This window comes from Thalassophryne amazonica, chromosome 11 (genome assembly GCF_902500255.1).
Source record: "Thalassophryne amazonica chromosome 11, fThaAma1.1, whole genome shotgun sequence".
Lineage (NCBI taxonomy): Eukaryota > Metazoa > Chordata > Actinopteri > Batrachoidiformes > Batrachoididae > Thalassophryne > Thalassophryne amazonica.
The window spans coordinates 473,135-499,246 of record NC_047113.1 but is presented as its reverse complement, the minus strand read 5'-3'; the positions used below and the strand labels follow the sequence as shown (position 1 = coordinate 499,246).

The 26,112-nt window shown below is 42.3% G+C and overlaps 1 protein-coding gene across 1 annotated transcript in view; it reads left to right on the top strand.

Moving 5' to 3' along the window:
• si:ch211-159i8.4 (matrix-remodeling-associated protein 5) overlaps nt 1-26,112 on the top strand; it is a 186,914-nt gene that overhangs the window by 66,194 nt on the left and 94,608 nt on the right. Inside the window, exons 4-7 of the mRNA XM_034181951.1 lie at nt 5,242-5,480; nt 5,744-5,895; nt 10,650-13,802; nt 14,760-15,025. Coding sequence (XP_034037842.1) covers nt 5,242-5,480; nt 5,744-5,895; nt 10,650-13,802; nt 14,760-15,025 — 3,810 coding nt within the window. The remainder of the gene's footprint in view (nt 1-5,241; nt 5,481-5,743; nt 5,896-10,649; nt 13,803-14,759; nt 15,026-26,112) is intronic.

Sequence of the window (26,112 nt, the reverse complement as noted above, 5' to 3'; positions counted from 1 at the left end):
CGCAGTGCCTTTAATACCTATGGCATGCTCTAATCTCTGTAATAAAATTTTATGGTCAACAGTATCAAAAGCAGCACTGAGGTCTAACAGAACAAGCACAGAGATGAGTCCACTGTCCGAGGCCATAAGAAGATCATTTGTAACCTTCACTAATGCTGTTTCTGTACTATGATGAATTCTAAAACCTGACTGAAACTCTTCAAATAGACCATTCCTCTGCAGATGATCAGTTAGCTGTTTTACAACTACCCTTTCAAGAATTTTTGAGAGAAAAGGAAGGTTGGAGATTGGCCTATAATTAGCTAAGATAGCTGGGTCAAGTGATGGCTTTTTAAGTAATGGTTTAATTACTGCCACCTTAAAAGCCTGTGGTACATAGCCAACTAACAAAGATAGATTGATCATATTTAAGATCGAAGCATTAAATAATGGTAGGGCTTCCTTGAGCAGCCTGGTAGGAATGGGGTCTAATAAACATGTTGATGGTTTGGATGAAGTAACTAATGAGAATAACTCAGACAGAACAATCGGAGAGAAAGAGTCTAACCAAATACCGGCATCACTGAAAGCAGCCAAAGATAACGATACGTCTTTGGGATGGTTATGAGTAATTTTTTCTCTAATAGTTAAAATTTTGTTAGCAAAGAAAGTCATGAAGTCATTACTAGTTAAAGTTAATGGAATACTCAGCTCAATAGAGCTCTGACTCTTTGTCAGCCTGGCTACAGTGCTGAAAAGAAACCTGGGGTTGTTCTTATTTTCTTCAATTAGTGATGAGTAGAAAGATGTCCTAGCTTTATGGAGGGCTTTTTTATAGAGCAACAGACTCTTTTTCCAGGCTAAGTGAAGATCTTCTAAATTAGTGAGACGCCATTTCCTCTCCAACTTACGGGTTATCTGCTTTAAGCTACGAGTTTGTGAGTTATACCACGGAGTCAGACACTTCTGATTTAAAGCTCTCTTTTTCAGAGGAGCTACAGCATCCAAAGTTGTCTTCAATGAGGATGTAAAACTATTGACGAGATACTCTATCTCCCTTACAGAGTTTAGGTAGCTACTCTGCACTGTGTTGGTATATGGCATTAGAGAACATAAAGAAGGAATCATATCCTTAAACCTAGTTACAGCGCTTTCTGAAAGACTTCTAGTGTAATGAAACTTATTCCCCACTGCTGGGTAGTCCATCAGAGTAAATGTAAATGTTATTAAGAAATGATCAGACAGAAGGGAGTTTTCAGGGAATACTGTTAAGTCTTCTATTTCCATACCATAAGTCAGAACAAGATCTAAGATATGATTAAAGTGGTGGGTGGACTCATTTACTTTTTGAGCAAAGCCAATAGAGTCTAATAATAGATTAAATGCAGTGTTGAGGCTGTCATTCTCAGCATCTGTGTGGATGTTAAAATCGCCCACTATAATTATCTTATCTGAGCTAAGCACTAAGTCAGACAAAAGGTCTGAAAATTCACAGAGAAACTCACAGTAACGACCAGGTGGACGATAGATAATAACAAATAAAACTGGTTTTTGGGACTTCCAATTTGGATGGACAAGACTAAGAGACAAGCTTTCAAATGAATTAAAGCTCTGTCTGGGTTTTGGATTAATTAATAAGCTGGAATGGAAGATTGCTGCTAATCCTCCACCCCGGCCCGTGCTACGAGCATTCTGACAGTTAGTGTGACTCGGGGGTGTTGACTCATTTAAACTAACATATTCATCCTGCTGTAACCAGGTTTCTGTTAGGCAGAATAAATCAATATGTTGATCAATTATTATATCATTTACCAACAGGGACTTAGAAGAGAGAGACCTAATGTTTAATAGACCACATTTAACTGTTTTAATCTGTGGTGCAGTTGAAGGTGCTATATTATTTTTTCTTTTTGAATTTTTATGCTTAAATAGATTTTTGCTGGTTATTGGTAGTCTGGGAGCAGGCACCGTCTCTACGGGGATGGGGTAATGAGGGGATGGCAGGGGGAGAGAAGCTGCAGAGAGGTGTGTAAGACTACAACTCTGCTTCCTGGTCCCAACCCTGGATAGTCACGGTTTGGAGGATTTAAGAAAATTGGCCAGATTTCTAGAAATGAGAGCTGCTCCATCCAAAGTGGGATGGATGCCGTCTCTCCTAACAAGACCAGGTTTTCCCCAGAAGCTTTGCCAATTATCTATTATCTCAGAGCATATAGACCTGAATGCACCCCATACTGGTTTCACTTTTGTCTACATGGAGCTTCAGTTGATCCATCAGATCATAGTAAGGTGACCATGGTCAAACGTGTTATTGTGCGACCATCGCTAGATGTCAAGCTCTTTTAGGATGTTTGCATTTGTTTTCTGCTCCATATGTGCTGGCTCTCGTCCAAAAGTCTAGTTGAAAACAGAAATAGAGAATGAATGGAAACTATTAAGTATTATTGCCAATATCAGTTCTATACTGCACAAGTCAATGCTTTCATCTGTGACCTACAACATTTATTTTCTTCCATGGAAATGATGTCATGACAACAAAAAGCAACTGATATATTTGAAAGTTTATGTAAAAGTAGTGGGTTTCATTGAGGCTTTCCAACGCCAAGCCCAAAATGAAGTGGGGCACTGTGCCATGACCGGTGATGTGATTCTTACTGATGGCCAGACTAATGCGTAACATCTGGGCTCAAACAAGGATTTCTGAGGTACAACAATAGTAAATTGTCCAATCCTGCTTTCCAATTAAAAACATCCCTTTTGTTCTTTTACTTCACACAATTGGCATCAACGACTATGGACAAAATATGGTTTTAGACATGTTGCACCCCAGTAGGTGCAAATACAGAAAATATTGGGGATTTTGTTACATTTATTTCAAGATCTAACTCTGGTAACATTTGTATATACACCGGTATGTTTTATGATTTCTTGTTGTGAACACTGAAGTGCTGCTAACCTTCTTGATGTTACAATTGATAAAGTCTCCTGATGCTTTGCCATTTAGCTGCTTAGTAGGTTACGTAAGTGCAAGGTTTGCTGGTGAAGGAGCAGATCTGATCACAGAGTATCAACGTATGAAGCAGATCATCCCTCAGAGTTCCCTGAGATGAAGCAGTTCAAATCCTCATTCCTAAAACACTTCCTTGTCAATCTACAGCCACATGATCACCACAAATGTTCCACCAGGCCCACATGTAATACAGTGACGCAGCTTTCAAGACCACATGTGCCCCAATCATCATGTACATTTAAAGTTGTGCTGGAAAAGACAAGTAAAAAGGGAGAAGTGTGTAATGTAAATAGCACTGGGCCAAGTGTAAAACCCTGCAGAACTCCATAACCAACATGTGTGATTACCACAATCATTGTTAATTTATATGACTTGAGATCTATCATATAAGGACTTAAACAAATTTAGCACTGTTTCTTTAACACTAATTATACTTTGGTGCACTTGCACTTTAGTTTCAGTTGTCCAACTTAGTACATTGCTAATTACAGAAATATTAGATTAGAGATTAGATTAGATTAGACCTATGGCATGCTCTAATCCCAGAGATTAGAGCATGCCATAGGTATTAAAGGCACTGCGCTGCGGTGGTTTGAATCATATTTGTCTAATAGATTACAATTTGTTCATGTAAATGGGGAATCTTCTTCACAGACTAAAGTTAATTATGGAGTTCCACAAGGTTCTGTGCTAGGACCAATTTTATTCACTTTATACATGCTTCCCTTAGGCAGTATTATTAGACGGTATTGCTTAAATTTTCATTGTTACGCAGATGATACCCAGCTTTATCTATCCATGAAGCCAGAGGACACACACCAATTAGCTAAACTGCAGGATTGTCTTACAGACATAAAGACATGGATGACCTCTAATTTCCTGCTTTTAAACTCAGATAAAACTGAAGTTATTGTACTTGGCCCCACAAATCTTAGAAGCATGGTGTCTAACCAGATCCTTACTGTGGATGGCATTACCCTGACCTCTAGTAATACTGTGAGAAATCTTGGAGTCATTTTTGATCAGGATATGTAATTCAAAGCGCATATTAAACAAATATGTAGGACTGCTTTTTTGCATTTACGCAATATCTCTAAAATCAGAAAGGTCTTGTCTCAGAGTGATGCTGAAAAACTAATTCATGCATTTATTTCCTCTAGGCTGGACTATTGTAATTCATTATTATCAGGTTGTCCTAAAAGTTCCCTAAAAAGCCTTCAGTTAATTCAAAATGCTGCAGCTAGAGTACTGACGGGGACTAGAAGGAGAGAGCATATCTCACCTATATTGGCCTCTCTTCATTGGCTTCCTGTTAATTCTAGAATAGAATTTAAAATTCTTCTTCTTACTTATAAGGTTTTGAATAATCAGGTCCCATCTTATCTTAGGGACCTCGTAGTACCATATCACCCCAATAGAGCGCTTCGCTCTCAGACTGCAGGCTTACTTGTAGTTCCTGGGGTTTGTAAGAGTAGAATGGGAGGCAGAGCCTTCAGCTTTCAGGCTCCTCTCCTGTGGAACCAGCTCCCAATTCAGATCAGGGAGACAGACACCCTCTCTACTTTTAAGATTAGGCTTAAAACTTTCCTTTTTGCTAAAGCTTATAATTAGGGCTGGATCAGGTGACCCTGAACCATCCCTTAGTTATGCTGCTATAGACGTAGACTGCTGGGGGGTTCCCATGATTCACTGTTTCTTTCTCTTTTTGCTCTGTATGCACCACTCTGCATTTAATCATTAGTGATCGATCTCTGCTCCCCTCCACAGCATGTCTTTTTCCTGGTTCTCTCCCTCAGCCCCAACCAGTCCCAGCAGAAGACTGCCCCTCCCTGAGCCTGGTTCTGCTGGAGGTTTCTTCCTGTTAAAAGGGAGTTTTTCCTTCCCACTGTAGCCAAGTGCTTGCTCACAGGGGGTCGTTTTGACCGTTGGGGTTTTACATAATTATTGTATGGCCTTGCCTTACAATATAAAGCGCCTTGGGGCAACTGTTTGTTGTGATTTGGCGCTATATATAAAAAATTGATTGATTGATTGATTTTATCACATTTTACTGTACTTACCTGTGAGACATTACTGATGTTTAATCACTGTGACCCGAGTACTGCATTTCTCTCCTGCTTATGAATGTGTGGAATGACAATAAATAATCCTTGATCCATCACTGATTATCACTTATTATACTTATTAATCTGGAGCAGAATGCTGTGGTCTTTAGCATTCAGTAACTTCAGTATAATACTGATGTTTTTCAGATCTTGAAGCTGAGTTACAACAAACTACGATCAGTCAGCCATGGCCTGTTTGAGGGTCTTGTCGATTTGATCCGTCTTCATCTGGACCATAACCTCATTGACTTTATAGAGCCATACTCTTTCTCTGGCCTGACCTCACTAAAACTGCTGCAGCTGGAGGGAAACCTTCTGAAAGAGATCCATCCTCACACCTTCATAACTGTTTCATTATTCGGACATCTTTGGACTTCTGGACTCAAGTAAGAAATCATATATGCTCATAAGTAAATATCAACATAGAAACTATAGGTGGATGTGTCTTTGGTTACAAAAAAATTGACATTTGTAGAAACAGCAAAATATGTGAGGCTTCACAATGAAAACCTTTTTTTTTTTTAGAAGAAGGGCAAAGCTCTGGTCTTGGCACAGATGTAGTTTGCCTGCAGGTTTGAATGTCAGCAAGGACTTCAACCCCAAATACCAAATAGATGCATAAATGAACACACTGTTTGCTTTGTCTCAGACACTTACATCTGTCAGATAATTTGTTGGAGAACCTTCCTGCCACTGTACTGACAACAGCTCCCAGACTTGAGCTGGTCTCTCTTCACGGCAATCCCTGGACGTGTGACTGCCGACTACACTGGCTTGTAGACTGGAGCTCCACACATGAAGGTAAAGTCACATTACATAGTTGATTAACAGAGTGTTGTATGACTGGAGGCAGATTAAAGAGTTCAGGTTTGCTTTTAAATCCATTTTTCATCAGAATGATCCACACAAGGTGCAGTTGTGTCCAAAATATTAGCAGTGTGCTTTAAAAGTGAATAAAGTTCAAAATCCTTATAATTTTTACTTCCATACACACAAATGCATTGTGACCACTGCACATTCTATTCCAAATTAAAACATGAAGAAAAATTTATGACCTCCGCCAACAAAGTGGGCCTGTGTTTGTTTGTTTGTTGGATAATTATCAGTTTTACGGGCACAGTTCTGCATCTATCATCATAAAATTTAGACATAGAGTTCAGATCATTCTAGAATAGAGTGAGTTCATTTTTGAAGGATGTAGCTCAAGTTTCAAGGTCAAGGTCACGCAAACAATGAAACGCACATAATCAGCCATAACCTTGTAATTACTCACCATAGAAAATTCCAGTGTTCTATTGTTCCTCTTAGGGAGATGCTTTCTGATTGACCTTGGCTTTTGACCTTGACCTTCCAAAGTTTGGTCAAGGTCAAAGTTGACCAGAAAAAAAAACAATACTGTAATTAAATCTGATGAGTGGAAGTGGTGTATTGGATCCTAGAATACATTAATATTAATATTGGTTTTATGGAAACAAGATGCTGCTCACTTGCTGGTGTATTTGGCGTCATTGTCTTGTTGAAGCACCCATTTTAAGAGCATTTCCTCTTCGGCATATAAGGCAACATGACCTTTTCAAGTATTTTGATGTATTCAAACTGATCCCTGATATGCGGTAAATAGGATCGACATCATAGTATGAGAAACATCTCCATATTATGATGCTTGCACCACAATGCTTCACCGTGTTCAAAGTGTATTATGTCTTGAATTCAGTTTTTGGGGTGATCTGACAAACTGTCTGTGTCCCCAAGACCAAAAAAGAACAATCTTGCTTTCATCAGTCCACAAAATGTTGTTCCATTCTGCTTTAGGGTCAGTCAGTGTGTTGTTTGACGAATTGTAACTTCTTCAGCATGTCATTTTTCAGTAATGGGACTTTGCCGGGGCTTCTTGCCCATAGCTTGGCTTCACATAGGCATCTTCTAATTGTTACAATACTCACAGATAACTTTAGCCCTTCTTTGATCACCCTGGAGCTGATCATTGGCTGAGTCTTTGCCATTCTGGTTATTCTGCGATCTATTTGAATGGTGGTTTTCCATTTTCTTTCACGTCTTTCTGGTTTTGGATGCCATTGTAAAGCATTTAAGATTGTTTTAGCTGAGGAGCCTGTCATTTTCTGTACTCCATTATATGTTTTCCCCTCTCCAATCAACTTTTTACTCAAAATACACTGTTCTTCTGAACAATGTCTGGAATGACTCATTTTACTCAGATTTTCAGAGAAATGCTCAACAACCAGCATGTACAACATTTGCTGCCTTCGTCCTTGAATAAGGACCACCTGTCTGACACCTGTTTTTTCACAGAATGAATAACGTCATTAATTGAACTCCACACTGCTGTTATTCTGAACATTCCCCTATCAATTAATGATTCAATTACACAGAATCAGCAGCATACATGTCATGGCTGTTGGGTGTGTTGGTTTTCTATTACTGTACTACACCTACTCGGGAATTATTTGGCAAGTAGAAATATAATTTCAACCAAAAATAGTGATTAGTCTGGTTCATGACGTTGGATTGCTATTATTTCGAACACCATCTAGTTCACAAGGTAATCTTCCCAGAGAAAGCATTTGTTTGTCGACTCAGTGTCAGTAACTCAGCACATGGTGTTAAGAGGATGAGAAAAAAAAACTGTTTGCATCCTCATTCCTGGAAAATAAGAATCCACCAGAGACGACCAACCATTGTGTTTTTACAGGTTGGTGACTGGTGTGGTGCCTGAGGTGTCATTCACTGCAAGGTAATGCCCCGGTGTATCAGCACCTGGAATATCTATTCTGTCAGTGCTGCCAAGAGAATGTGGTAAACTCTGCATCATAGTATCAGTACTTTATATGGTCTGTAGACCTGGAAGTGGCTAGATCTCAGTGAGTGGATACTTCTACTTTTGGTTTCTTCCTCCCCTGAAGGATATCACTCCCTCGGATGGTATCAGATATCACCCCGTCAATGAGTATATTATGAGGCTTAAACTGCCCTGTGATAGACTGGCGTCCTGTCCAGGGTTTACCTCACCTCACGTCCTCCACGGCTCCAGCCCCCCCGTGACCCTTAAATGGAGTAAGTGGGTATAGAAGATAGATGGGTGGATGAGACTTTGACACTCTTTGGGTGTCTGTTCTATTGTCTTGAGGTACATTACAACTGTGGTTAATGATATCTCACTAACGGAGATATTTTGATCGCAGCTTCACTCAGTGATTGACAAATGCCCCAAAGATGGCACTTGACCTATCATGGCTGATTTGAATGTGACCACAAGAACTGAAGCAGAATAGATGGCTCTGTAGACTTTGAATTGGACTACAACTATATTGACCAAGGTTGGATTTTAAAATAGGCTTTAAGGCTTAACTTAAAAATGTCCACCGACTCCAACTGCCTCACGGTTGCAGGAAGACCGTTCCACAGAGTGGGTGCACGATAAGAAAAAGCTCTTTGACCCACTGACATAGAAAACCTGTAAAGCCTACTTTTAGTACACACACACACACACACACACACACAAAAAAAAAAAATCACAAGAGGTATCGATAAGGAATCAGATCGATAAGCGGAATCGATAATGGTATCGATATATTGCAGTACAAAACGCTATAATATATGGTATCGCCCCATGTGTTTATTAAACACACGGGGCAAAGTCGAAGATCATCGACATGCCAGTCTGCAACATTGGCACTGGCGAGGCGATTTTCGATACACTTGATGAAGTTAAATGGTAAATGGACTGCATTTATATAGCGCTTTTCCATCTGCATCAGACGCTCAAAGTGCTTTACAATTCTGCCTCACATTCACCCTGATGTCAGGGTGCTGCCATACATGGTGCTCACTACACACCAGGAGCAATAGGGAATTAAAGACCTTGCCCAAGGGCCCTTAGTGATTTTCCAGTCAGGCGGGGATTTGAACCAAGGATCTTCTGGTCTCAAGCCCAACACCTTAACCACTAGACCATCACTTCCATTCCATTCAATAAATACATGTAGCCTCATCTCAATTAAATGAAGTAATATTATATGAGCTGCTGCCCCCGTGACCTGACCTCGGATGAAGCGAAAGAAAATGGACGGATATTATATGAATGTCCTTTGAGTTGAGGCTACAAATGTTTATTGAATGGAAATCCTGCCCAAAACTGAACTGAACTTACATGATGAGATTTTTTTTCATATTCTGCTGACTGATGTATCAGTCAGTTATACACCACTGACACAAAGAAATAAAAAGATGTTTTAGCTACAGTTAACCCCAAGGTTAACCCTAATCACAGACACAGACACTCTGGATCAAGGCCAAGACTGATGCCTTCAATGTCCTGGACTCACCCATTAGGCATTGATGTGTATGCGTCAAAAGTGTTGAACTTGTGGAGACTTTCACTTATCTCTGCAGTGATGTAATGTCTTTGGGTTGCATGGGAAGAGCTTACGGGGTCTTGAGGTCTCTACACAGATGTGTTTGGTACTGCCCATATTTTTGCAGGGCCATGGTGCTGCCTTTCTTACTGTGTGGTTGTCAGACTTGGACATGAACAAGTGACCTTGGACCTTGGTCTTTGGTACTACGTCTCTTTGGCGGACGCTTGGGTACCGCTGGAAAGACTTGGTGTCAAATCAGCAGTTACTTAGGGAAACAGCATGCTCTGGTATTTAGCATCACTGCTTCCACTTCACCGTGGAAGTAACTTTGTTCCTGGTCGTCAACCATCCAGATGAAACATATCACCTGCATTGTGAGGGAGCATCAGCTACAACATTTTGGTCATGTGGCATTTTGGTCTCTGTGCATAATCCAGCATGTAGATGCCTTAGCCTTGAGACTAGAGAATAATGCGGCAAATAGATGACCACATTTGAGAGGTGGGGATGGATCAGTTGCCTGCCTGGGTGGTTACTGTCCAGGGCTTGAGACAGTTCCATGGTGGGTTGGATGCACCAGTATGTGCTGCCAGTGCATGCATCCAGACTTTACTCAACCACAAGGCACATAAGACATTTGAGCCTGTATTTGATTTGTTTTCTGGACTTAAATATATACTGCATGTACTTTCCCTAACTAGCATCAGTCTTGTGGTTTATCTCAAAATTATTATTTACATTCACCCACAAATACATAAGTCACCTGATTATAATTAGGTGACATATACACATAAAGATCACTATTATATTTGACAGTACAATGTATTGGACAATACATTTTGTCACCCAAGTATCATTAGGTGACAAATATATTTGTGGGTGAATACAACTCCACTTTACTCAGCCGTTTCAACAATATGTGGATAGCAAAGTTTTTTTCCTCTCGATTGTGTCAATCCCACATGACCACAGATTATTAATTTTTCATTATATTCCATTTTTCTGACCTGGATTTTTTACTTTTGTCCATACTTAGCCTTTACATCCAACTCTATCATTTTTTCTTTCATATTTTTTCCTTCCTCTTTACATCCATGTCCTTGGTCTCTCTCGGCTGCTTACCTTTTAAATCCTCCAGATTAAAACCGTTCTTTATCTCCACTTCTTTTTTTTTATTAGGAGTAATAAAGTGCAAGAAAGAACGTGATCCAGGCTCCAGTGAGACTTGTCCCCAGTGCTTCTCTCCTCAACCCCTGAATGGGACCCTTTTTCTCATGATATCTTCAGAAAAGCTTACCTGTGAACGGCCTGTTCTTCGCTCCCCCCTCAAACAGTGGGACAGTCCAGTGTGGGCTCACTCAGATTCAGAGCCTGACTTACCGTACACTCGTGACTTTGAAAAGCCATTAGGCCACCTGACATTTGTTCTTTCTGACAGCAATGGAAACAGTGCTCATGTCTCATGTGAGGTACGCCAACCTGAAGAAGGCTCTTCCATGAATTGGATGGTGAATCCACTTTCACCCAGAGAAGTATCTGTCAATGCATCTCTTGCAACTGTTCTTGAGTGTGAGATTGACCGAGAAACATTGCAAAATCTATGGCAATTGGTGGCATATTACTATGAAAGCCCTGCTATCTTGGAAAGAGGTCAACAAAGAAGAAATTCAAGTACTTATCAGTATGCTCAAGCTATCAATGAAAATTCTCCATATTTTACAGATTTAAAGGGTTATTTGGTGGCAGAACCCTCATGGCTACTCCAACCCAAAGTTACCCTGAGGCTTAATAGAAAACAGACAACAACTAAGAAACTAGTGATGGATTTCACTACTGTTATTCACAAGGCCTTTAAAAGCCATAGTGAGCAAGCTGGAGAAGAAGAAGAAGAAGAAGAAGCTTTTTCCTGGGCACTGATTCGCCGTGAGTCAGTGGGGCGGGTTCAGACTGCTCTTGAGGGTTCAGATATTCACTTAGAATGTAGTGTTGTCACTTCAGGCTCACAGGTGAAAGTGGAATGGTTGCTTCCAGATTTGTCCATTGCAGGAGGTGTGACAGGTAAAATTGAAATTTCTGAAAGAGGAGGCCTTGTAATTTTGAATGCTACACTGTCTGATTCAGGTGTCTACTACTGCATGATCAGAACCAAAGCTGGAGTCGACTTGATGCCTCTTAGACTCACCATCAAGGAACGCTTCCTCAGCCCCACTGCCTTCAATGGTCAAAATATTTTAGTTGAAAAGGGACATTCTTTGTCACTCCGCTGTGAAGTGACCTCACCTCAGCCCAGTCTTACAGTGTGGTACCTGCCCAAAAATCAAATTCTTCTCCCAACACAACAGGCAAGAAGGGCAGAAGTGACTGAAAATGGGACTTTAGTTGTAAAGAGATTGACAGAAGAAGATGCTGGGGAATACAGCTGTGTGGCCTCAAACCTGTATGGAGTTGACATGCTGTCACACATGGTGGAAGTCACAGGAAATGGTGGCTCTGGAAAATCCAAAGTACATCCAGAGAAAGCACAGCAGATTACAGTGTCTCTAAGTGAGGAAGGAGAAGGATCAGGGAGCGATTATCAGGAAATTATACGTCCTTTTGCCACTGAGTTGCCAAAGAAGATAGGAATACAGCGCAACAATTCAAGTGGGCTTTTAAAAAGAAAAAGAATAAAAGATTCAAATAAAAACACTACTAAGTCTGTTAAGGAACTAGATCCAAATCGCTGGGCAGAGATATTAGCTAAAACCCACTCGAAGGCAAATGTTGCTCTGATCACAGTGGACTCACTACCAGAGCTCATCATGAAAATAGCCACCACTGTAACTGTCCAAACAAGCACTTTCAAAGCTACCACACCCAGGCCAACTATAAATACAACTGCAAGTGCTTCTCCTGCTAGCAACTTCTACCATACCACTGTTCCTGATATTAAGACAGAACCATCAAATTTTCCTGTCAATGCAAGAGTGAAGACTAAGGCTCCTTCAGTAGTAAACATAGATGAAGATAACCAATCTGGAATGTGGGAACATCAGCGAGAGAGAAGCATGGCACCAGCTGTCCACCGTGATGATAACAAAGAGTCCCCTACCATGATAACTATTCAGCTAAAGACAATCAAACAGACTGAAAATAGGCGCTCTGGTGAGCAGAAAGAGAACTCCAACTTTACTATTGGTCAAGCAAACAGACGAAGGCCATTTTACAGACGGAGAAAACTACCACTGAGAAGAATCCATCCACATCTAAACCCCAACTACCATTTATCAACCAAGCCTCAAATAACTCTCCCCCATACAACAACCACAACACCAACAACTACTACTACAACTACTACCACTACGACCACTACTACTGCACCTGCTCCAGTCAGGACAGAAAAACATGAGCCCTCAGTTTATGAGTATGAGACAGAGGAAGATGAGGGTGATTTAGAACACTATGAGAAATATAACAACAAGGACAGTGATATTTTGGATGCAAAGGAAGATTTATACAGTGAAACACATACCTTTCATGACTTGAACAACAGTCCAACCACATTTCTATTAGAAAATGATCCCACAGTAGACCGGCCATCAGGTAGACATAATCTGGGGAATCCAGAGAGAATCCCTCATCCAACTGAAGTGACTGCTGAGAAAAAGACTAAAAATCGAAAATATATGGGAAGGGAATTAGACCTACAAGAACATGAAAATACCAGAGAAGAAGGCGATCACAAAGAAAATCTTGCAAGAGAGGGGGAGAGAAATGTTAGCCCAACAATAGATGAACAAGAAAAATATAAAGTAGACACTAAAGGAAGTGACAAAGAGACAGAAAAATCTGAAAGAGATAGGGTTATGCAGAGATACAACACACAGAACAACATCCCTTTAACAACTCCAAACAGAGCTGGAACTCTTACCCAACCTTCAGGAGAAGCAACACCTCAAGCCCAAGCAAAACCTAACTCCCCCAAGGTCACTTCACCACATTCAAACAGAGACACAACAAAAGAACATGCTATACCAAAACAAAAAGCAGAAGATGTGAACAAATCAAAAACACAGCCTGAGATCCACAAGTTCCCCATAATGGACCCAGTTCACCCCTGGATCATCAACCAAAGAAGAGGACAAATGACTGCTTCAAGAACGGCAAACACAGACAGAAACACAAAGAAAGAAGGAGGCCAAAGGCATGGAAAACAGCAGGAAGAGAAACCAGCAAGGCATTCCCAACCTCCACGAATATTCCCAACATCCCACTGGTCTTCACCTCATCATCATCACTACCCTTACTACCCTTACTACCCAAATCAAAGGACATTTCATCACTCCAGACAAGGTAGGAAAAGCAGCCGTGCTCTGTATTTTATGCTGTAACATATAGTAAACAAACAAGTGACAAAAACAATAAAATCTATATACATAAAGGGCTACGTCTGTCTGTCTGTCTGTCTGTCTGCCTGTCTGTCCAGGATAAACTCCAAAACTATAATATGTAGCCCTAAAAACTATATTTATTCTGAATCCTCATAACATGGGGAACAAACTGGTATCATTTTTTTTTTAAGTTGAACTGAAAATTACCCCCAAAATAGCCGGCTGTGGGTATGACCAGGCAGATTCAAATTTCCAGCTCTGTATATGTGTTGGCCATCTCTGTTTATTTAATCCCTTTCTTCAGCTACTTTATTTTCTCAACTGTTAAGCACCTGACTGTCCTGTGCAACCCAGTTTGCCTTCCTGTCTGAATACATTCATTTTATGTTTGTAAAATTGCAATGTAAAAACAGTGAAAAACACCACTACCTCAATTTTGATTCATTGATATTTACATTTACTGTTACCTACCTTTTGTGTTTAATTTTGTTATAAATTTGATTGAAAAACAAAGTCTGCATGAAGGACTTCAAATGTGTTTGTCTTTTAACAAAGTATTTCCACTTAGTTTTGGGAGTCCACCTCTTATAGTTCTGCTGGACAAACTTTAACCCATTAAATATTACATTTGTAAGACATCAGCATTACAACAACAAATGTTGGGGAATTGTTTTGATTAAAATGATTGGCAGTTGGCTTATGTCTAAAACAGGTTAACCCGGGCAGCGCCGGGTACCCCATCTAGTATTACATATATTTGTTAATTCATCATATCTTGCAAAGATTGGAAAAAATACAAGGAAAATAAGTTACCAGACACAACTACTTCCACACTTAAACAAAAATGAACATAACTGAACTCTTTAATGAAAATGAAAATGAAATACTGTTTGACCAAAGCCTTCCTCTCTGTTTGGAGGCACTGGGTCATATCCTGTGCCCACCCACAGGACCTGGCCAATACCCCATCCCTGGGCTCAAGGCTCATCTATCACGAACCGACCAGAGATCACAGCTGAAACTGTGAAACCCACCCCAACTGTTTCTGGGCCAACAGGGACGTCCAGATTCACCCTCACCAAACCCCATCTGTCACAACATCATTATGAAAATCATCACTTCGATGTCAGAGCCCAAACCAGAGATCAGCTGTTTTTATCAAGACTGAGAAACAGATACAGACAGGTATGAACTTTGTGGTTGTGCATAATAAAAGTTGTGTATTCTAAGAGTATTATGGAGATCGACCCATCTCGTATTAAGCATAAAAATGTAAACTCTAAATATAGACATTATGCAGGTTAACAGGTCCACATTTTATGTTATTTCATTTTATTGTACTTTATCTTATGTTTATTTAGTTGTACATATACTCTGAACAATTTATTGTTAAATTTTATCATCTTTTGTTTGGCTAAAAATTACTCGCACAACGGAAAGCACCTTTATATCGTTGCAATGCAAATTACAATGACAGTAAAAGGCAATTCTGATTCTGTTTCTGATTCTAACCCTGTTCTTTACTACTACAACCTAAGTTTTCAGTATGTTGGCAGTGACATTGAAACACACCCATGAAAACGATGAATGCTCAAATGTCTAACAGTGAGACTGAAAAGTATGTGGTTTGGTTGGACTTTACCAAACAGTATATCTGTGTGGGAATGATATATTAGCACCACACCGGTCTCCACACTCACATGGTTTCAACCTTGGTCAGTGTTGTAAAAGTTATGTTGCCAATCCCTCCATCAACACTTGTTAGGACATTGAGCCTACCTTGCAAGCTTTGATGGTGTGAGGAAACTGAAACATCAAGAGGAAATTCTTACAGACACAGGGAGAACATACAGAATCCCAGCATATTCTTATGACACATTTCTTATGATATACTCTCATAGAAAAGAGGGGAGAAGATTTAAAAAAACAGATAACATCTGTCACAGCCGAATGAATTTTAGTCATAATATGAGTGAAGTGTCGCAAAGCTCGCTCATGGCACACTGTCACAAACAGGAAGTGCCAAATTTTGAGTCCACAGTGAAACAGGAGATGTCAAATGTTGAATACTTCTTGGATCAACACTTCCTGGATTGACAATAGACAAGATCTCGTGGGAATTCAGTGGCAAGTTGACACTGAAACAGGAAGTGCCAAATTTGGACCCCACAGTGAAATGGGAAATATCAAATGTTGAACACTTCCTGGAGCTACAGAAGAGGATATTTACCTGTTTTTCATTATGTTTGTTAGGATTTGCCCGTTAATGCCCTTTGAGTGTTTACTTGCAATGGATTTGTGTGCTATTCGCATGTCCTGTTTTAGGTTTCTGTTACACTGCCTCACTTGAGGCAGGGGTTGAGTCCCCCTCTAGTTTTGGTTATGTACTTCATTCTGGTTGTCATTTGCTTTTCAGTGTGATTTATATTAATTGCTTGTTTTTTATTTTCACACTGTTTTCTGTAGTTGCCTTATGTGCACCTTTGCTTTTCTGTATTATGTTCTACTCACCTGCAGATTATGTTTAATTCTGATCACCTTTTATTAGTTGTCACATGACCTTTGACCCCACCACACACCATTCTCCATTTTGTTCAGTCAACTCCTCCTGTGCACTTGCTCCTCCTCCTTCCCCTGATTCAACACACCTGTTCCTTCATCGTTTGGTTATTTAACCACTTCTTGCTTGCCAGTTCATTGTGTAGATCTGTAGTATAAACTCCTCGTCCAGGTTCTTGTATATTCTTGTGTGTAAGTACTGTTTCATGTAATTTCCTCAGTTTTTGCCATTTTGGCAATTCTGGCCCTGCTTTTTGATCTTTAACTTTGCAGCCTCTGTTGTGTTTTTGCTGCACTGTATGTATGGGATATTTTGGGACTGTTAAACACCTTTGCACCTTTTTTGGAACTATGTCGCAATAAATCACAGTGGTTGATAAAATCCTTTGTGTCCACACTGCCTGCATTTTTGGGTTGCAGTTGAACTCTGCAATCAAACCTTAACAATGTTGCTTTTGCACTGCTATGTTTATCCTCTGTAAGGTGTTTGTGTAACTTTTTGTTTTTCTCAATTTAAAAAAAAAAGAAAATTATAAAAAAAAGAGAGAGGAGATCTCACGTGAATAGAAGACACCTTCATGCCAACCCACCTGATCAGTTTGTCCAGCCTGGATGTGTCCCCTTACCAAAAAATTATACTGAGAAGTATATAAAAAGTAAACTGGAAGTATACTTGAAACATAATTGCATGTACTACTTTTTGGTAAGGGATCCTTCTTGGATGTGCTACTCACCCCCTCAGCACACCACAGTGTAAAAGAGGACGCTGGCTACTACGGACTGGTAGAACATCCACAGGAGTTTCCTGCAGATGTTAAATGAGTGCCGCCTCATCAGGAAGTACAGCCTGCTCTGTCCCTTGCTAGGTGGAAGGTATGTGTTATCTGGGCCCGTTTTCTGTCCAGCCACAGCCCGAGGTACTTGTAGGAAGCCACAGCCTCAACTCCCTCAATCAGAACTGGTCGTGATCTTGGTCTGGACTTCCCAAAGGCAATGGCCAACTCATTTACGAGTGAGCACTCGCTGCAGTAGGTAAATGACAGCATCATCTACAGGCCCAACATCTGAGGAGATGATGCTGTCATCTATCTACTGCAGCGAGTGCTCACCCACCTGGAGACCGGCAGGAGCGCGGTGAGAGTCATGCTGTTTGATTTCTCCAACGCTTTCAACACTATCAGACCGGCGCTGCTGCGGGGGAAACTGGAGGACGCAGGTGTGGATGGGCACCTCGCTGCCTGGACCATCGACTACCTCATTGACCGCCCACAGTACGTGCGGCTGTCAGTCTGAGGTGGTAAGGTGCAGCACCGGGGCCCCCCAGGGCACTGTCCTCTCACCTTTCCTCTACACCTCAGACTTCACCTACAACATGGACAGCTGCCACCTCCAGAAGTTCTCTGACTCCACCATTGTGTGTCTGAGGGAAAGGAACTGGAGTACCAGTCGGTCATCACAGACTTCGTGGACTGGTGTGAGCACAACCACTTGTGTCTCAACACCAGTAAGACGAAGGAGATGGTGATCGGCTTCAGGAGGAAACCACCACCTCACCCACCGGTGAACATCCAGGGGGAGGACATAGACTGTGGACAGTTTCAAATACCTGGGTGTTCACCGCAACAGCAAACTGGAATGGACTCACAACACCGACGCCCTGTACAAGAAAGACCAGAGTCGCCTCCACCTCCTGAGGAGATTGAGATCCTTTGGAGTGAGCAGGCCTCTGCTTAAGACCTTCTCCGACTCTGTTGTAGCCTCAGCTCTCCTCTATGCTGTCATCTGTTGGGCCACGGGCAGCACAGAGTGGGAGAGAAAGAGACTGAACAAGCTGGTCAGGAAGTCCAGCTCTGTCCTGGGCTGTCCTCTGGAGGAAGTGGCTGAGAGGAGGGTGTTAACCAAGCTCAAATCCACCATGGACAACTCCTCTCACCCTCTGCACCGGACTGTAGTGAGCAGCTCGTTCAGTGACAGACTGAGGCACCCTCAGTGCAAGAAGAAACGATACCGCAGGTCGTTCCTCCCTGCTGCTGTCAGACTGTACAATAACACTGTGAAATAACGACATGCAATAATATGTCCACAAATCATGTGCAGTAACAACTCGTTTACAAATCCCTGCACTAATGTCACCTTACCACATCTAAACTCCATTTTACATATTGTAAAGATGCTCCTATCTCTTTTTCAATCCCAATCATGTTTATATACGTGTGTGTGTGTGTGTGTATATATATATATATATATATATATATATATATATATATATATATATATATATTCTATTTCTACCTCATAGCTTATGTCTTGTACTGTTACAAGTATTATTATTGCTTATCCTTGCGCACGCTGTTCGATGAACATTTTCCTCTACTTGCACCCATCTTGTGTGTTTTTAAGAGCTGACGTAACATGTGAATTTCTCCTCTGTGAGATCAGTAAAGTTTATCTTATCTTTGTCTTCAAGGTGTTGAACTGTAGATAGTTTGTATGGCACCAGACAGCAAAGTCCATCACTAGGCTCCTGTACTGCTCTCTGTTGTCCCTGATGCATTCAACAATGGCTGTGTCATCTGCTAACTTCTGGATGTGACACAGATCAGAGTTGTAGCAGAAGTTCAAAGCATACAAGGTGAAGAGAAGAGGGGACAGCACTGTGCCCTGTGGTGCTCTAGTGCTGCTGATGACAGTGTCAGATGTGGTGTCACTCGGCCTAACATAATACGGCCTGTTGGTGAGGTACAGTGAGGAAAATAAGTATTTGAACACCCTGCGATTTTGCAAGTTCTCCCACTTAGAAATCATGGAGGGGGTCTGAAATTTTCATCTGTCCACTGTGAGAGACATAATCCAAAAAAAAAAAAAATCCGGAAATCACAATGCATGATTTTTTTTAATTTATTTGCATGTTACTGCTGCAAATAAGTACTTGAACACTGTTGGGGAAAGTGTAGTGACACGGACCCACAACAGGGGGTGCAAATGAACGGTCAATAGATGAGCCAAAAGGTAACAATTTAATGTTGTGAATGTGCACAACGAATATACAGATAATCTCAGAATCTGATAGCAGTCAATACACAAAGGTGATGTGTGGGCAGGCTCGAGGATAGACGTCTGTCCTGAGAAGAGCCGGAACCACACGATTTCCGCCGCCACCGAACCTGGTGAATACTGGAGCCGCCAAGTCCCGAATTCCCAGGTGACCACCGTCCCCGACTGTCGGATCTGGTAATGCTGGCGAGGAGCACAAACAGTGAGATGTGGGTGTGTGCACACCCAGTAACAAAAAGTCAGAAGGTGGAAAGTCACCTCCACCTCTAATCACACACTCGTGCAGCTCCTGTTAATCACTTATCTGGTTGGGGTGTGAAGCGAAGCCGTCGCTGATCACACCAAAACGCCAATCCCACAGATAAGGCAACACCCACAGGAAAACGGCTGCAAAGAAGTTCAGACTATAAAGTCAGTGTTAAGTTCAGATACAGCAGAGAATATTACCTTCACAGGTAGATGATATCTCGGCAATGAGGTGGAGATGCCATCCGGCTTTTATGGAGTGATGAAATGATGGGTGACAGCTGTCACTCCCGGTTGTGTCCGTGGCGGCAGCGCCCTCTCGTGCCTGAAGCCCGCACTTCAGGCAGGGTGCCCTCTGGTGGTGGGCCAGCAGTACCTCCTCTTCTGGTGGCCCACACAACAAACACCTGCCAATCAGCAGAAATTCTGGCCCTCAAAGACCTGTTCACCTCCACTTATTATTCCAAATAAGAAGCACCTATTTGAGGTCGTTAGCTGCATAAAGACACCTGTCCACCCCACACAATCAGTAAGACTCCAACTACTAACATGGCTAAGACCAAAGAGCTGTCCAAAGACACCAGAGACAAAATTGTAGACCTCCACAAGGCTGGAAAGGGCTACGGGGCAACTGCCAAGCAGCTTGGTGAAAAAGATCAACCGCAATTATTAGAAAATGGAAGACGCTAAACATGACTGTCAGTCTCCCTCGGACTGGGGCTCCATGCAAGATCCCACCTCGTGGCGTATCAATGATCCTAAGAAAGGTGAGGAATCAGCCCAGAACTGCACGGGAGAAGCTGCTCAATGATCTGAAGAGAGCTGGCACCACTGTTTCTAAGGTTACTGTGGGTAATACACTAAGACGTCATGGGTTAAAATCATGCATGGCATGGAAGGTTCCCCTGCTTAAATCAGCACACGTCCAGGCCTGTCTTAAGTTTGCCCAGGACCATTTGGATGATCCAGAGGAGTCATGGGAGAAAGTTATGTGGTCAGATGAGACCAAAATGGAACTTTTTGGTCTTAATTCCACTCGCCGTGTTTGGAGGAAGAAGAATGCTGAGTACCATCCCAAAAACACCGTCCCTACTGTGAATCATGTGGGTGGAAGCATCATGCTTTGGGGGTGTTTTTCTGCACATGGGACAGGACAACAGCACTGTATTAAGGAGAGGATTACCGGGGTCATGTATTGGGAGATTTTGGGGAACAACCTCCTTCCCTCAGTTAGAGCACTGAAGATGGGTCGTGGATGGGTCTTGACATGACAATGACCCGAAGCACACAGCCAGGATAACCAAGGAGTGACTCCGAAAGAAGCATATCAAGGTTCTGGAGTGGCCTAGCCAGTCTCCAAACCTAAACCCAATAGAAAATCTTTGGCGGGAGCTCAAACTCCGTGTATCTCAGCGACAGCCCAGTAACCTGGCTGTTCTAGAGACTATCTGTATGGAGGAGTAGACCAAAATCCCTGCTGCAGTGTGTGCAAACCTGGTGAAAAACTACAGGAAACATTTGACCTCTGTAATTGCAAACAAAGGCTACTGTACCAAACATTGATTTTTCACGTGTTGAAATATTTATTTGCAGCAGTAACATACAAATAAATTATTTAAAAAATCATACATGGTGATTTCCGGAATTTTTTAAGATTTCTCTCACAGTGGATATGCACCTAAGATGAAAATGTCAGACCTCTCCATGATTTCTAAGTGGGAGAACTTGCAAAATCGCAGGGTGTTCAAGTATGTATTTTCCTCACTGTAGCTGGAGATCCAAGTGATCAGGCAGGAATCCACTTGCATCCTGTTGAGTTTGTCCTGAAGCACAAGGGGCTGGATGGTGTTGAAGGCACTCAAGAAGTTCAGGAAGAGAATCCTCACTGTGCTGCTTCCTTTATCCAGGTGCGAATGAACTTGGTGTAGCAGACAGAGGATGGTATCCTCCACACCAACACCTGCCCAGTATGCAAATTGCAGACAGTCCTGGATGTGCTGCACCTACAGCCGCTCCAATGTCTTCATGAGGTGTGACGTGAGTGCCACTGGATGGAACTCATTCAGCTCACAGGGCCGGTTTTTCTTAGGAACTGGAATGACACATGATGTTTTTCATAGTGGCACTCTCCCTAGCTGCAGGCTATGGGTTAGGGTTGTACCAGTTTTCCCAGTTCAGCTGCACAGGTCTCCAGTAGTCGCGGACACACCTTGTATGGGCGTGATGCTTTCTTAGGATGAAGCTTCAACGGCTGTCCTGACTTTGTCCATAGTGATGTACTGAGGAGGTTGTGTTGAGGAGGAGGAGGAGAGATGGCTGCAGTGAGCGAGTGTGGGGGGGACATAAACTGGTTGAACCAGCTAAAGAAGTCATTAATTTTTCACCTTCTCCATTGTCTCCCCTACGACTCTGGTCTTTGTTATGGCCTGCGATGGTTTTCACACATTCTCAGACCTCCCTCATGTTTTCTTTCAGCTTCTGCTCCACCTTTCTCCTTTAGCTGTCCATTGCTTCTCTCATAAAGTGTTTCACCTTCATCGCCTCCATCTCTGTGCTTCTGAAGGTGCCCTTCTTCCTGTTCACAAGAGCTTTGACTTCCAGTGTTACTTATAGTTTGTTGTTAGGGTAACAGCGGACAGAAGTTAAGATAATCCATCAGTGTGTCTGCCCCTCTATGTCCTCACTCTGCGGGTTGATCAGGTCATCCCAGACAGTGGTGTTGTGGCATTCTCTCAGGGCACCTTCCATTTCATGGGACCACCTCCTGACGGAGGAAGTTGTTACCAGCTGCCTTTGGACCAGGGGGTGTACTGTGGCTGTAGGTGGACCAGGTTGTGGTCAGACCTCCCTAGAGGGGAAGAGGCGTGTGACTCTATGCATCCCTCACACTGACATAAAGCAAGTCAGTTGTACTGTTTCTTGTTGGACAGTCCACAACCTGGTAAAAAGCAGCCAAAGTAGAATCCAAAGTTGCATTGTAGTAAGCGGTTAAAGATGAGTGAGTGAGGCAGCAGCTATATGTTTTGTTTAAGTGTGTTGCCCCTTACTTTATTACTGTATTAACTTTCCAAAAGTAGAGTTAAATAAGCCTGCATTGTTTGTTCAATTTATTTCAAACTATGCCTGGACCTACCTGGACCTGTGTAGTCCCAATGCCACGCGCAGCTGAAAGTCAAGTTTAGTTGGTCACAACACACTTGGCTGTGTAAACAAGCCATCTCAACTCGTCTTTCACCTTTTTTTTTTTTTTTCCACCATTACACCATGGGCATGGTTATAAAAAAAACTGCCACTAAAACATGATTTTTGTTATGAAAGCTGCACAGGACCATGAAAAAAGTGGGAGTCGGCTGAGTTTTCTTCCACAATCTCACAACAGCATAGACAAAATTAAAGTCCCCTTCACACATAGTATAATAAATACAAAATAGGGTGAATCACAGTGGAACAGCTTGTATGAGCAAAACATGAAAACATCGGGCCGATAGGCAGGTGTGAACGATCCCGCTGCGACGGTTTTGTGCATGCGCGGAACACAGTGTGAGCAACTGGGACATGTTGCACCATATCGCGCTGCTGATGTGGAGAGAAATAAAATAAAACAGCTGTATAATTAGTGAGTATCACTGGGTTGATATAAATAAAAGGGGATGCAATACAGACCCCGCAGTTAAATAAAAAATAAATGCCACTTACGGGATTCGAACCTGCAATTTACAAAAGCTCTGATTACCAGAAGGAAACTTTACCACTGCACTACAATCACTTTCTTATAACAGGAGCTTGAAATAACTAAAATCAACAAGGACATAAATGTATGTTTTCAAAAAGGAAAAAAAGCTCAGTGATAACTGACCAAATGGCATTTGTTGTGTATTTCTGCTGATATGTGACTAACAGTGGCGCATTTGTTGTGAAAGTGTAGGAATACAGACCCACAACAGGGGGTGTAAAATGAACGGGCAATGGATAAGCCAAACAGTAACAATTTAATGTTGTAGTGCACAACGAAATACAGACAATCACAGTTTAGGTACCACCGAATTACAGATTTGAGTGACGTGTGGGCAGGCTTGAGGATAGGAGACATCCGTCCTGAGCCGAGCCGGATCCCACACGGCCTTCACCGCCAACGGATCTGAAGAACACCGGAGCCGCCAAGTCCTGGGTCCCCAGGTGGTCACAGTCTCCCGCTGTCAGACCTGGTACTGCTGGCAGAGAAAAGAAAAACAGTATTGAGTGTGAGTTCGCACACTCAGTAATCCCACAGTATGTATTATTTTGGGAGAGAGCACCTCCAATCACACACTTGTGCAGCTCCTGTCTAACCACTTATCTGGATGGCGTGTGGCGCGAAGCCGTCGCTGATCACACTTAACGCCAATCCAACGAATAAGGAACACCACAGGAATACGGCTGCAAAGAGAGTCCAGACTATAATGCAGTTTCACGTTCAGCAGAGAAATTACCTCTTCTGATAGCTGATTTTTCGGCGGGGAGGTGGAGTTGCAGTCCAGCCTTTATGGTGGTGGTGATGTGGATGAGTGACAGCTGGTGCTGATAACGAGTGACAGCTGTCACTCCCGGTTGCTATGACACCCTCTCATGCTTGAAGCCCGCACTTCAAGCAGGGCGCCATCTGGTGGTGGTGGGCCAGCAGTACCTCCTCTTCAGCGGCCCACACAACAGCATTTGTCATAGTCCTGTGGCCCAGCCCGATACCCATGTCCTGTCAGACAGGCATGACATTCACATCACCTGCTGCGTATCCACGTGAATGGACAGTCCATTTCAGCTGGGGCAGTCTGTCAGTGTGCACGCTGTGCGCATTCTCCAGCCCATCGCAAAAGTGATATAGGTTTTTATGTATTTCCACACGATAACAGCAAGCACACACACGTGTATGTGTCTGTCAACATGGGATGTGTTCTGCAGCTTTGACATCCAGGACCAGAGATGTCAATAGGTGCTGCTGTTGGCAACCAGCCACAATTCAGCACCACAAAGATGCCTAGCATTTATCAAGTTCAGACAAAATGAGTTTATCTCTAAGCTTGTCCCACACTTTGTAATATGTACGTTGTTTCTCGTGTAAATAATCCCAGAAGCCCTGCCCGTGACTGTCAGTATGGCGATGGGGAGTGGCCAGGTCACGTGACTGTAATGCTGCTAGAACCTCAATTTCCCTGAGGGAGTCTTCCCAAGGGATTAGTAAAGTTCTACCTAATCTAATGTAATAAACAGAGGGATGTGTGTGTGACAATATCAAGTCAAGCACAAGTGTGTGTTTGTCTCTTTATGTCCTTGGCTGCTTGTAGTAACATAATACCACAAAATGCACATTATGATGTAATACGGGAAATATGGCACCACTCACATCGCAGAAGTTTTGCACATGTTCAAACTGCTGTGTTGAAGTCTGAATTCACTAACATGCACGTTCATAATGCAGATAATCCATACACCCTGTGATATAGTGCATTTATTTTAACAGTCCTGGTATGATGATAATTGTCAGGCTGAGGAAGAGGGCTTGAAAGGGAAAATCTTACTCTTTGTAAAATGAGACAAGTGTGTGATATTTGAAGGGTTCAAAGCAAAACCCAGTATCTCCACAACCACAATTTTTAGTTGAGGCCTACAGCTGCTTCAGTAACTATCAGTGTACAAAACACTGAGACCCCATCACACATATTACAAATGTGCACAAGCCAAGCTGAATCAGGCAGAATTAAAAAAACAGTATTCGTTGCACATCTGAGAGGGAATAAGAATTGTGGAGGACAGCCATCTGAATACCCAGACTGTGCTCCGACCTACCCCGACTGATTCATTCACGTACCGTGCATATGAGCCTCCAAACACAATACAAATGTAGGCGGTACACAGTAAGAGTACCTGGACAGCTGCCAGGATGCAGTAAGAACAACAAGAATGGACGTACAAGCCGTACAACTGTGGTCCGATTGCGATTCAGCAGAATATATTCCAGCAGCACTCGAGGTGAACTCAAATTCGGCCAGGACAGAATCAAGCAGAATGTCCCCCAAATGCAGTCAGAATGCCACAAATGCCATTTTCATGCCGTCCAATTATTTAAAATACAACCAGACAGCGGTCAGACTGCACATCGTCTGTCGTATGATGGCTGTTCCACCTTGACTGCTCTGAGAATGCTGTCCGACGTTTCATAAATCCACCTCGATGCTTCGCGATTGTGGGTGGAGTTTTCATTCGGGTGCCATTTGGCCTCATTCGGGCTATGTGTGATGGGGGTCTAAAGAATTTGAACAAACCATTTTTATTTTATTTGTTGAAATCTGGGCATTTTCTAATGTGTTTTCCTTTGAATACCCATTTTAATCTACTTTATTTCTCCATCTCATCAAAATGGGCTTATTGGGTTTTGCATG